At 44.3% G+C, this 14,227-nt stretch overlaps 1 protein-coding gene across 1 annotated transcript in view; it reads left to right on the top strand.

The window, feature by feature from the left end:
• Positions 1-457: 457 nt before the first annotated feature.
• The window catches only part of DENND3 (DENN domain containing 3), a 37,855-nt gene continuing 24,085 nt past the window's right edge, over positions 458-14,227 (top strand). The window contains exons 1-2 of the mRNA XM_075270048.1: positions 458-571; positions 13,460-13,733. Coding sequence (XP_075126149.1) covers positions 485-571; positions 13,460-13,733 — 361 coding nt within the window. The 5' untranslated portion in view covers positions 458-484. The remainder of the gene's footprint in view (positions 572-13,459; positions 13,734-14,227) is intronic.

Raw genomic sequence — 14,227 nt, 5'->3', positions numbered from 1 at the left:
GACTTCGGTTCTAATCTTGGGCCGCCATCTTGATATGGGTATAGGAGTATTGGGTGACCTAGGAGGGAGGTTTTATCCTTGTTGAGTTCCTGAAGGCTTTTCTCGATACATTGGAGAGGTCACGGGGTCATCCTTTTGGATGGGCACCATATTTACTTCGCACTGCCCATCAGGTCTTGGAGATCCATCACTGAGCTGCCAATCCTCACGAGGACTTTATGGTCATGACCAGATACATCATACATGTGGAGATGACAGTCTAACGTTAGTCATGCATTGGCCATCCGTCTAGTCATACGTTTGTCTGGATTTGCTCCCCATTGGATGACCTTCCATGACCATTGGTTGACTTTGTGACCATTCATCGGTTCTTTACACCAATGTCTAATATTGACTTTGGAAATTCTCTCCCTCGCTGTAGCTTTGGACGTTCTTAATCTCAGGTTCCTTGCACTCTGTTAGTCTCCTTGGACAGTCTGCAAAGATGGAAGAGGAGGAACTTCCCTCGGGATTGCTGAAGATCTGCGTCCTTGTAGGACCTCCTGTGGATGAGATCAGAGAGATAGACAAGGTAGGTGGTCATGTGTTATCATGAAGACTTCTCGATCAGAGATGTATCCGACATTGTTACGACTATTTATGTCGTGTCCTGGTCCATGTTGGACCGTACAATGTAAATTCAGCATGGTTTTTGGGGCGTAAGAAGAAACCTAGGGAGAACATACAAAGTCCATGTAGATGTTACCTTTGGTCATGTGCAAACCCAGGGCTCCATTACTGCAAGTCATCAATGTTGACCATGTAATGGTACCAGTTGCTCTTAAGTTGGGCCACACAACCACCCAATGTGTAAGGGGGCAACCACAGAACGGGGAATCGAAGGGTGTGTTAGATTTCAGCGTGACCAACATTTCTTCTCTTCCCACACCTAGAATACACGTACTTGGCCAAGCCAAGGGAATGGAGTCCAAAAATTTTAGGCTGAACTATTGGATCCTTATGGCTTTAGGGTGGAGGTTGTCCTTACGATGTAAGGGCTGCCAAGTATTTAGGCAGTTGGATGTTTGAGGTCCTAGTTGGCTGCCGCTAAACTAGATTTGGCCAATGGCTATCTCATGACGTTTCGGCAGCCTTGGGATCTTCTAGCCTGGACTTGGGATGACATCAGTGATCATGTTCTGAGACTGATGACGTCATTTGATGATTGATATTCATTGTCCACCCTGTGCCTGGAGTCCAAAGACCTCAACATCACTGACCACTTGTGTTAGCCCAATAAGTGGACGCAACGCTTATGAGCTGAACGCGTTTTTAGGCAGTTGGATACTTGAGGTCCTACTTGGACAGTTCAGCACTTTCTTAGGTGGTAACATAGGACATCTCTCAGGTATGTACCAGTAAGTTATGACATCACCCGCCATCTCCTCTTGTCTATGTTCACAATAAATTCGGAGATGATTAACCCTTCACAGTCTTTTATTGCATGCCGTCGGGTCATGAATAACAGCAGAGTGACTCAGGTATCTTCTCGTCACCTCGACCTGAAGTATCGGGAAGATGTGGGTCATATGACTACGACGATAGGGAAGTTCCTGGTGAATCTAGACCTCTTCTCACATGTGGTCGAAGAATTTGTAACCTGTATGTACGTTTGTCATAGTAGTGATGAGTCTATGGAACGAATAGATCAGCCGGACGCCGGAATCCATCATCTGACATGACACAGACGAAATATAGGTTTTGCTAGGGCTTGGCAGGATGGATCCAAATTGCTGCCAACATGTAGAAGACAGGGTGAGGCTGGGCATGGGCGTTACACTGGGTGGTATTGCTGGATACGTGGGAATTATGCAACCAGGACGGGATATCGAGCTTGTGCTGCAATTGCCCAATTTCTGCGGGTTCAGCTGAGCCCCAATGTGGCACATGTCAAGGGTAATGATAATTGGGAAATTTAACTGCTCCATCCTTTTGCTCTTTGCTGTTCGAGGTGTCTGGTAACAGCTTTCTCCCCTCTGCCGGTTTATTATACACTACCTCTGCCCGCTCTGCTTGAGGAGACCTCTGTGACTTCTGGCTCCTTCATAGCTCTCATTGTTTTCAAATTTTGCAACAAATTAGATTTTCTTTTTCCCGGCATGTTTAAAAGTAGCAAACTGCCAAATTGGATTAAAGGGGTTTTCCCATCCAGTGTGTCAGCACTGCCTGGAGCAGATCAGATAATATGCAGATGCTTGTACACAATAGACCGAGGGTTAGTGTGTGTTTACACAGAGAGATAACAAACCTGAGACCTGAGATAAGCTGCTGCAGGAGCAGTGTAATATAGTGTGTTTACCCGAAAATAAGACATCCCTCGAAAGTAAGGCATGGGGGACGTTTTGTTAAATTGCCGGGTGAATGGGTGAGAAAGCTGTCCAGCCGTGAGCGGTGGTGAGTGTTTTATGCTCTCCGCTGTGAAACCGGGTTTTTTAATCCGGACACAGAGTCGGACATGCAGTACTCTGTGTCCGGATTAAAAAAAAACGGTTTCGCAGCGGTGAGCATAAAACGCTCACGGCCGGACCCGGTCTGTGGTTTCTGTCTTCTGCATGCAAGAAAATGGAGCTGAGCTGCAATCCCAAGTACAACCACTGCGATATACTGTAGATGGCATTGTGCTTATTATTTAATGCAGAGACCCCAGTGCTCCCCCAAACACTGTGGTCTCTTCAACTAACTGATCAGTAGTGAATCCCATTTACACATTTCAGTGGACGCACGGCGATTTCCAAAACCGTTGCAGTTTCGTAAATTGCAGCATGTCAATTATATGTAAGGAAACGCCGGCGGTTTCCCAGTGGGTATAATGGAAGCAGAAAGTCCGCACAGGAAACCTCTGTGGAACGTGCTGCAGGAAAAAAACGCAACGAGTCGCCGCCACGGGACGCGACGTGGCGTCTTAGCCTTAAGGATCTCTCTCCCTTTATGTATTGAGTGGTAGAGTGGAACATTTCATTTCACTAAAATATCTGTCAATGGATAATTACAAATATATACAATGTAACGAGAAATCACAATATACAATGTAATAATAATATAGATACAAAGTAAAGATAACAACAAATACAATGTACAGATTTGCTGGAGACTAATTTCGGAACGTGCTGGTGTCTCTACAAGGCGTCGGTATTGCTGCGGAGGGTCAGAGTAAGCTCAGGTCACTGCCATAACTTGGAGAGTGAAGTATAAAGGAGAACTCTTTGTAAAATATTAATAACAGCGTCTGGTGCATGCGCTACTACTGCCAGTGTGTGCCGACAGCCTGAGGGTAATTCTGTGATAGAAGAGGCTTATTCAGGATTTTGAGGGAGGTTGTCCGTCTGTGATGAAATACTATGAAGAAACCGCCGTCGGCTCTTCCATCAGTTCCTTATTTATTTGTTCTTATACCACAGACAGGAAGGCGACGATCTGAGAGCATGACCTATAGGAGGAGACCTCTCTGCTTTCTCTTCTATTCAGGTTGACATCCACTTTAATATCCCTGTATATAGTCTGTGATCTAGAACAATCTTTTGGGTTGAGTTGGACAATTTGACCTGCATGGTCCTTGCTGGATCTGAGACACCTGCCGTGGATCGGGTCTATATGGCTCTTACTAGATCTGAGACACCTGCCGTGGATCGGGACTATATGGATCTTACTAGATCTGAGACACCTGCAGTGGATCGGGCCTATATGGATCTTACTAGATCTGAGACACCTGCCGTGGATCGGGACTATATGGCTCTTACTAGATCTGAGACACCTGCAGTGGATCGGGACTATATGGATCTTACTAGATCTGAGACACCTGCAGTGGATCGGGCCTATATGGATCTTACTAGATCTGAGACACCTGCCGTGGATCGGTCCTATATGGATCTTACTAGATCTGAGACACCTGCCGTGGATCGGGACTATATGGATCTTACTAGATCTGAGACACCTGCCGTGGATCGGGACTATATGGATCTTACTAGATCTGAGACACCTGCCGTGGATCGGTCCTATATGGATCTTACTAGATCTGAGACACCTGCAGTGGATCGGGCCTATATGGATCTTACTAGATCTGAGACACCTGCCGTGGATCGGGCCTATATGGATCTTACTAGATCTGAGACACCTGCAGTGGATCGGGCCTATATGGATCTTACTAGATCTGAGACACCTGCAGTGGATCGGGCCTATATGGATCTTACTAGATCTGAGACACCTGCCGTGGATCGGGACTATATGGATCTTACTAGATCTGAGACACCTGCCGTGGATCGGGACTATATGGATCTTACTAGATCTGAGACACCTGCAGTGGATCGGGCCTATATGGATCTTACTAGATCTGAGACACCTGCCGTGGATCGGGACTATATGGCTCTTACTAGATCTGAGACACCTGCAGTGGATCGGGACTATATGGATCTTACTAGATCTGAGACACCTGCAGTGGATCGGGCCTATATGGATCTTACTAGATCTGAGACACCTGCCGTGGATCGGGACTATATGGCTCTTACTAGATCTGAGACACCTGCAGTGGATCGGGACTATATGGATCTTACTAGATCTGAGACACCTGCAGTGGATCGGGCCTATATGGATCTTACTAGATCTGAGACACCTGCCGTGGATCGGTCCTATATGGATCTTACTAGATCTGAGACACCTGCCGTGGATCGGGACTATATGGATCTTACTAGATCTGAGACACCTGCCGTGGATCGGGACTATATGGATCTTACTAGATCTGAGACACCTGCCGTGGATCGGTCCTATATGGATCTTACTAGATCTGAGACACCTGCAGTGGATCGGGCCTATATGGATCTTACTAGATCTGAGACACCTGCCGTGGATCGGGCCTATATGGATCTTACTAGATCTGAGACACCTGCAGTGGATCGGGCCTATATGGATCTTACTAGATCTGAGACACCTGCAGTGGATCGGGCCTATATGGATCTTACTAGATCTGAGACACCTGCCGTGGATCGGGACTATATGGATCTTACTAGATCTGAGACACCTGCCGTGGATCGGGACTATATGGATCTTACTAGATCTGAGACACCTGCAGTGGATCGGGCCTATATGGATCTTACTAGATCTGAGACACCTGCCGTGGATCGGGCCTATATGGATCTTACTAGATCTGAGACTCCTGCAGTGGATCGGGGTTGGCTCTTCACTCTTCTTTTAAGAAAGTGACCTTATCGCCACATTCATGTATAAAACACCCAATCTGGTAATTCCATTTCCTCCAATAGCAAATCCCTTGTCCAGAGCAAGATACAGTCTTTTCCGAGACTCCACACTCCGGCCAAGCGTCAGTTCTAATCAGAGGACCCTCTATTAAAGGGGTTATTATCCAGACCCCGCACAGATCAGGCAATGGAAGCTTCTGCAAGTGCATGCAGCCTGTGGATAGGTCTTCAGTATCAGACATACCTCCAACTATCAATGGTCCTCCAGAAAATCCTGATCTGGAGCCGGTCACGCCGTGTAGACAGAATCACTAATCTCTCTTTAGTCTCAGTTTACATAAGATCTTTGTTATTCACTGAAAGCAAGCAGAGATCTTACAACCGGGAAAGAACTAAACTAAGCTGCAGATATTGTTGGAGTGTTTAACCGTTTTTTACATACAATTGGGAAACTTTTTCCTGTGCAAATCACAAGGTTTTACTTTTAAAGCAACGTATAAGGTGTTCCCACTCCTTACATAGGCAAGAATAGGAGATTGTTGGCGACTCCATTCTAGGTTTGCAGCCTATGTTACCGGTATTGTGGACTACAGAGCCACCTAAATAATCAGTAGCCACATACTACATAGTGTACAGATCAGTAGCTGGATACAGTATCCAGATAAATAATGTATAAAGCAGAATGTCTAGGCCCACTGACAATACATTACTTCTCTGATGGTCGGTGAAGATGGAGTCAGGGCAATATTCCTGGTGGTCTAAGGGAACTAAAGGGTTACTGGTAACAACCTAGCTTGTCTATGATAAACCTATCCTACTAATATTATACATGTGACTGTTTGGATGTTTGTTCCTCAATCACGCAAAAACGGCTGAATGGATTTGAATGAAATTTGGCACATAGATAGATTGTAACCTCACACATCGGCTACTTTTTATCCCGGTAAATGACATGGCTTCACGACTGTTATGAATTTATGTTCACATACTATATTACACTGCTCCTGCAGCCGCTTATCTCAGGTCCCAGGTCTGTTATCTCTCTGTGTAAACACTCAGCTAACCCTCAGTCCATTGTGTACATGCATCTGCATATTATCTGATCTGCTCCAGGCAGTGCTGGCACACTGGATGGGAAAACCCCTTTAATCCACATTGGCAGTTTGCTACATTTAAACATGCCGGGAAAAAGAAAATGTAATTTGTTGCAAAAGTCTAAAACAAGGAGAGCTATGAAGGAGCCAGAAGTCATAGAGGTCTCCTCAAGCGGAGCTGACGGGAATCATCAGCGCCAACAACACGCTCATTATATGGTGTCGCAGGGGCGTTATTTGCCTGTCCATGTTTTAGCATTGTCCCTGTAATCAGAGCAGGGAGGGAGGAGATGTGACAGTAACAATCCACTTCAAGGTCTGGTCAAAGAACATTTCAAATCTTCTAAAAATAGAGGATTAAAAAAGATTTTACAAATTCATCTTTGAATAACTTTGTGGTTGCCCATCAAGGGAGTTACCAACAAAAACTATAAACTGCTGAGCCAGAAGAGGAACAACAAACCGGATTGTTTAATTACGGGATTTTGGAGTTTTGACAGCAAAAAATGAGAAACTTAAGGTGAAGGGAAAATTGTCTGAATAATAGGAAATCCTAATAGTGATAAAACTGCCTTGTCCTCGGTATAAAGAGCAGATTGTGAGGTTTATACGGAGATCCCAAAAATATAAGCATTGTATTCCCTCTAAAGAATAGAGACTATTATTATCATTGGTTTTACAATTTACTTCTAAATCTCCTATCTACTATAATACTGCTCCTATGTACAAGAATATAACTACTATAATACTGCTCCTATGTACAAGAATATAACTACTATAATACTGCTCCTACGTACAAGAATATAACTACTATAATACTGCTCCTATGTACAAGAATATAACTACTATAATACTGCTCCTATGTACAAGAATATAACTACTATAATACTGCTCCTATGTACAAGAATATAATTACTATAATACTGCTCCTATGTACAAGAATATAACTACTATAATACTGCTCCTATGTACAAGAATATAATTACTATAATACTACTCCTATGTACAAGAATATAACTACTATTATACTACTCCTATGTACAAGAATATAACTACTATAATACTACTCCTATGTACAAGAATATAACTACTATAATACTACTCCTATGTACAAGAATATAACTACTATAATACTACTCCTATATACAAGAATATAACTACTATAATACTACTCCTATATACAAGAATATAACTACTATAATACTACTCCTATATACAAGAATATAACTACTGTAATACTACCTCCTATGTACAAGAATATAACTACTATAATACTACACCTATGTACAAGAATATAACTACTATAATACTACTCCTATGTACAAGAATATAACTACTATAATACTACACCTATGTACAAGAATATAACTACTATAATACTGCTCCTATGTACAAGAATATAACTACTATAATACTACTCCTATATACAAGAATATAACTACTATAATACTACCTCCTATGTACAAGAATATAACTACTATAATACTACTCCTATATACAAGAATATAACTACTATAATACTACCTCCTATGTACAAGAATATAACTACTATAATACTGCTCCTATGTACAATAATATAACTACTATAATACTACTCTTATGTACAAGAATATAACTACTATAATACTGCTCCTATGTACAAGAATATAACTACTATAATACTACTCCTATGTACAAGAATATAACTACTATAATACTGCTGCTACGTCCTATACTTTGGAGTTTATGTATCGGTCGGCTTTCTCCGAGTACACTTTGTCGCTATGTTTCTTTCTCACACATTCTTGTGTATTCGGCATCCTTATGTAAATTTAGCAATGAGGGAATCTGACAACCCGTCTGGCCACATTCCAAGTTTGGTGTTATGGTGTCAAATTTTCTCTTGTTCGCTTTATGTAAGCGAATGGTTGTAATATTGCACTTTTTTTGTGTTGCTTTTTACTATTTTTTTTTTTATCTTCCTGCCGGTTTTGCTCATGACTCATTTTCAGGCTCTACCAGATGACAGATAAGATGTGAGGATACAGCTGCTTCCACGTTTTTATCTTTCAATCCCAGGGGTTTGCGGTAAAAGAAATAGGAATTTCAAAAACTGTCTCATTGTATTTGTTTCCTGCTTGCATTACTTATAGGGGAGGATACAGAACCTCAGTATGGCGGCACACGTAGCACCTACAGCTATCCACATGGATTCAAAAGCTCGCAACAATGTATCACTCAGAAGTCATTACCCCCTTGTAGTGCGCCCCCTATCCTCTGTGCCCTCCTGCCACCTGTATATTTGCATTCTGCATTTCAAGGCTTTGCCCTCTAAACAAACAGCGGTGACTGAGCACACACGGCCTTACTAAACCCTTCCACACCTCGTGAGCGTCTGACGGTGGAGTAACAGGATGTAACCCATGCTAGGATGATTCCTGCTCTGCTCGCCCGGCGTCTGACTCAGTCCCGTATTAATCATTACCACCAAGAGCTTCTGCTGCTTTATGGGCCGACCGACGAAGTGTATGGAAACTATTGTCAACGTTTACTGTTTTCTGGTAGCTTGGTCACATGTCATGGAAAGACATAAACGATGGGTTTCATGTATTCCAGTCCTTACAAGGACTATGCACAACTGATAATATCTGACAACTTGGGCATGGACTGGGCAACACATAAGTGGGTTAGACTGACACTACACTGGGGTGTGAAGGATCAACCAACGTGGCCCTAAAGCCTCCAGCTTCTGGAGATGAGGCAAGACGGAGAGTAAGACGGAGAGGAACCGCGCCATGCGGCCACTGCCTTGGCACTTTTCTTAGTGCAGTTGCACCAACTCGTCATCCAAGGAGAAACGGCTCCAAGGTTACATTACCTCACCCACCGCTCTAGTGTATTGGCATTGTACTGTGACCAATGGTGGATTCACAGTAGCACTGTCTATGTAACCTGCAGTCGTCTGTCGCCCAATTTAATGGGCCCTCTTGTGGAGTTGAGATACCTGACCCCATGCTATGTACATTAAATACAACTATTGAGCAACTGTGTTTCTCTGGAGAGCATCTCTTATACCTTGTGTCCCACTCACATGACTATAGAGGTAACCGGGCCCTGAAGTCTGGGGGGCCCACAGTTGACCCTCACCACAGTTAGACTGGTTGACCATTTCTGATCTCCTTCCGTGATTCCCTTTGACGGCCAGTAGTCTGTGCACCCTAATTGTATTCCCCCTGCCCTCTGGTACACTGGAGTGAGAAGATCGATGATACACAGCCTTCCACTGTCAGTAAGGAGACAATGGTAAAAGTAGCAGTTGGTCAGCGTATAGGCAAGGAGGGATTCTGTGTAGAAGGTGGTGGCAGAGAACTGGGCACGATTACCATGTGGGGGGCACTGACAGAGGGTCATGGGAAGCTGGGGTGCACAGACATGTTGTGGAGACGTCTTCATGGCGGTCTGGGCCAGAAGGAAAGGTAAATACTGATAGCATGTATAGATGGGACACCCTATATCTGGTGGTTGTGAGGAGTTGTACAGGGTGGGCTCTAGCTGAGTTTTTGTAAGCTTTCACTTACACCCGTGCTGTGTCCCCTCATTTATGCTTAGTCTTTAACCCCCCCCCCCCCCCAATGAGTAGGACCCTCATGGAGAAGAGACCTGCAGGCACGAAAAACAGGAGATGGCAGCACCACAAAGCAAAAAAGAGAAGTGCAGGGTTCATGTCTCCAAGGGTGACAGACCACAGATCCGAGGTCAAAGCTAAAATTCAGATCACACTTGTAGAAGATCAAAGTTAAGGGTGAAGGATAACTCCTCCTGGTTGTCCTCGGTCTCTGTACCAAGCAAGTGATTAGGTGATACAGGGTGCAACACTTTATCAGGAGGACGTTCCCGAAAACATCCATTTGTGGACAAAAACTTTACGCTGTGTGGATTTGCCGGGGCATCGCTGTGGATTTCTTGCTTTTATTGAATTGCATGACGTGAACTCCGCGCTAGCGTCATGGTAAATCTGCGCTGATATCCCCATGTAAGACCTGCAGTATCGAGACCCGGGACATGTGAAGCCACCATCATAGGTTTGGTGAGGGTGAAGCTCAATGACTATGTTGATGATGGTGAGGATATTACTTCCCAAATAATGGATTGGTCCATAAGTTTAGGGCACATGGAACCAATTTCCCCCCTTTCTGTTTCGGAGCCGCTTGTTCCCCCCATCTTTGTTGCATTGCTTGCCCTAAAGATATGCTGCACATGGAAAGGTTTACCACCACTGGAACCATCAAGTCTTCATTTGCTGCCTTTAGCGCTCTGCCAGTTCCCGGTTTTTCTATAGGTCTTCATAGTGGAAGACTTGGATCTCTTGGCTCCAGTTTATCTCCTCTTGTGATGACATGTCCTCCAGGTCACCTCATACATGCCGGAAAATATAAGACACCTTGTAGCACCAAGGAAAATGGCCAGACTGGGCCAAGCTGCAAATTAGACAACAGTAACTCCAATGATGCTCCAGTGGTCTGCAGAGCAACATCATGAAGTAGATGCACAACACCCACAGAAGACCACACTGGGCTCCACTCCGGGACACAAGTCACCACAACTGGACCACGAAGGACTGGAAAAACCTGAGGAACCTCAGATTCTGCTTCCACCAACATGATCATGGGTCCAGGGTCTGCCAGTGGCTGCACCATCACCAGATCTCCATCCAGTAGGTCATCTCTGGGACACATCGAGCAGAAGATCTGCAGGAGCATCTACACTATGAAGACAAGATGGAGCAAGAATATCTCAGACATGTCACCAGCAATGTCATATCTAAGTTGGGAAGAAACTGGGCACTTCTGAGGAGAAGTCAGGGGTTCTACCCAAGACCAGAACGATGGACCCAGTGCTACATACTATCAGATTGCAGAGTTTACATATGGACTATGACAACACTGCCGGTCACGTGCACAATGGAATGAAGCTCAGCAGATTTTTTTTTTTGCCTGTGGTTCCTGTTTACTCTCATCTGTTACCCCTCACCATTATTTTCTTTGCTGTATTTCCTGTTAGATGGCATCAGCCTAAGACTACGAGACTGCGGCCGAACATCTTCTGGAATAGTATCTGCGCCTAGTTCTGCACCATTGTATTCACTGACAGATATCAGAGATCTTGCAAATTGTGAGGAATTGAAACAAAGTCTATATAAAGGTGCAATGTCAGAGACCTTCTTCTAGTGCAGGGGTAGGGAACCTTTGGCTCTCCAGCTGCTGTGAAACTACAACTCCCAGCATGCTCCATTCACTTCCATGGAAGTTCCCAGAACAACAGAGCCAGTATGCATGCTGGGAGTTGTAGTTTTGCAACAGCTGGAGAGCCGTACGTTCCCTACCCCTGTTCTAGTGCTACCAAGAATGTGCCACGGACTAAAAGGCCCAGATGAACAATGGTAAACCCACCGTAGTTGTGTGCAGGAGGCCGTACATATGGTAGGCTAGGACTCTGTTCACATTCTTTTATACTCTTTCCAGCAGGAGTTTCCGCGACAAGAATAAAACCATAGACAACGTGACTGTGACCTGCCCCTACATCTGCGATACCATAGACTTCCTTAGTTACCCAGAAGTAACCTCAGATGGTATCGGGCACCGCAGTTTAGTCTTACAGTTATTTGGGCAATGAGGAAGTGTATACCGAGCAGAGCTGCAGGATGGTGTACACTAGTGACAGTCTGCTGCTGGAAAGGGCAGAAATAATCTGACTTATGTCTTACTAGCCTCTGTCCACAATTTCGCCTGCGGGTTGTTGGCGTCGATGATCCACCTATATTCAGCAAATTGCTGCCGTCAATGGTTTGCCCGCTTCGGCGTTTTGACAGCTCTCAAGCTCTCTTGCTGCTGAACTTGTTCCTCGCCGTGCCTGTGATTGTCCCGGCATCTCAGCAGCTCGCTGGGACGCCATATAATGTTGTTGGAGCCGATGATCTCCCTCAGCTCCGCTTGAGGAGAACTCTGTGACTTCTGGCCCCTTCATAGCTCTCGTTGTTTTTGAATTTTGCAACAAATTAGATTTCCTTTTTCCCGTCATGTTTAAAAGTAACAACCTGCCAATGTGGATTAAAGGTGTTTTCCCATCCAGTGTGTCAGCACTGCCTGGAGCAGATCAGATAATATGCAGATGCTTGTACACAATGCACTGAGGGTTAGCGTGTGTTACATAGAGAGACAACAGCCCTGGCTTTTTCAGAATCTGAGATAAGAGCAGTATAATATAGTATGTGAACATAAATTCATAACAGTAGTGAAGCCATGTCATTTACCGGGATACAAAGTAGCCGATGTTTTAATCTAGGTTACAATCTATCTACGTGCCAAACAGCCGTTTTTGCGTGATTGACACACAAACATCCAAACACACAAACTTTCCCATTTATAATATTAGTAGGATTATTCTGCTCTGACATAGTCACACAGCTTTCCACAGACACCGCTCGGATCTGCTTTATACCTGAAAGGGTTACAATGTTTTCCTTTCTTTGTAAAGGATTAGCTGCGGGGTCAGCCTGACACAGACAATACGTCTTACATAACTGCAGTGGCTCTCTTACTTTCCTGAACAAATCACCTTTTATTCTTCTCTTTTCTTCCACCAGATCCGCTCCAGGTGTCCTCAGCGTCAGCTCACCGGCTCTCAGCACAGGGTTTATGTTATATAATGGATTCACCTTACCCTTTATTCCCTTCATTCTGTCTTTTCCCACAATTCCCTGCAGCACTCTTCTGTCTGCACAGGATCTGCCATGCCATTCACCCTGAGCTTCCTCTTTCATGAATAGAATTCAAAAAGTGCAGTTAAGACTGACACAAAGCCAGTCATAAGCAGTAAGAAAGAGGAAACATAAAATATGACATATGTGAAAAGCTGGGTGACCTGTCCTCACGGTCGTGACTGGTTTTACGGAAAATTGGCCTGTAAATGTTTTTATTCATGGAAACAGCGGCGTCTTCTTTGTGTATATCATGATACTTCCGCACTTGTCTCCTATTCCTTTTGTGATCGCTCCTGAGTTGGGCTCAAAAATCGCAACAAAAAAAGCCGCTTTTCTGCAACGTGAAGCTTCAGCCTTAGTTATTTTTTGGTTTTGACCCCTTTTCCTTTCACCCTCAGGTCGCCCAGAAAGGTATAAGAAGTCTCCATGTCCTGGAACCAGAAATCACCTCTGTATTTGTCCCACCTTTTATATCAAAAGAGGAAACGCAGAGCTCCGGTGCGGGCCAGGGCGGGTACCAGAGGGTGACGAGGAGGCGATCGTTCCGGAAAAAGAAGGAGAGGCCCAAGGTGGAGTCTGGTAACAGTGTGGACCATAGAGAGGCCACCACCGAGGAGATCACTGTGCCCAAAGACATCGACCTCATTGGATTACCCCAGCTCTGCTTTCCAGGTACTCAGCGATCTCCTATATACCTGGTCTTTTGAAGGCCCAATACTTCTCACAGCATTTTTTTGTTACAGTGTTTCAGGCTAGACAATTCCAGCTAAATACATCAGCAGCGCAATTCTCTCTTCTGTCCTGATAGTTTGTTACATTGTATCAGTGCAGGTAGAATGTAACACAGAGGCTACACACACAGACACCGCTCACAGAGGATTGTCTACATTGGATATTGTAGCAAACCCTCAGCTGTAACCAGCATTAGACCAGGCCCAGCATTTTAGCAAGTGCATTTCCCTTCGCAGACATGAAGCAGAGGTTTTGAATATTTTGAGAAATTTTTTTAAAATTATTTTTAGAAATTTTTAAAGGGATCCTATCATTAAATCACATTTTTTTTCTCACTAACACTTCAGAATAGCCTTAAGAAAGCCTCTTCTTCTCCTACCTTTAGAGGTCTTCTCCGCGACGCTGTTTGGTATAAATCCTGGTTTTCGTCGGTA

The sequence above is a fragment of the Leptodactylus fuscus genome, chromosome 4, assembly GCF_031893055.1.
Source record: "Leptodactylus fuscus isolate aLepFus1 chromosome 4, aLepFus1.hap2, whole genome shotgun sequence".
Lineage (NCBI taxonomy): Eukaryota > Metazoa > Chordata > Amphibia > Anura > Leptodactylidae > Leptodactylus > Leptodactylus fuscus.
Note: the sequence above shows the minus strand (reverse complement) of the source record. Positions and strands in the feature narration are given on the sequence as shown.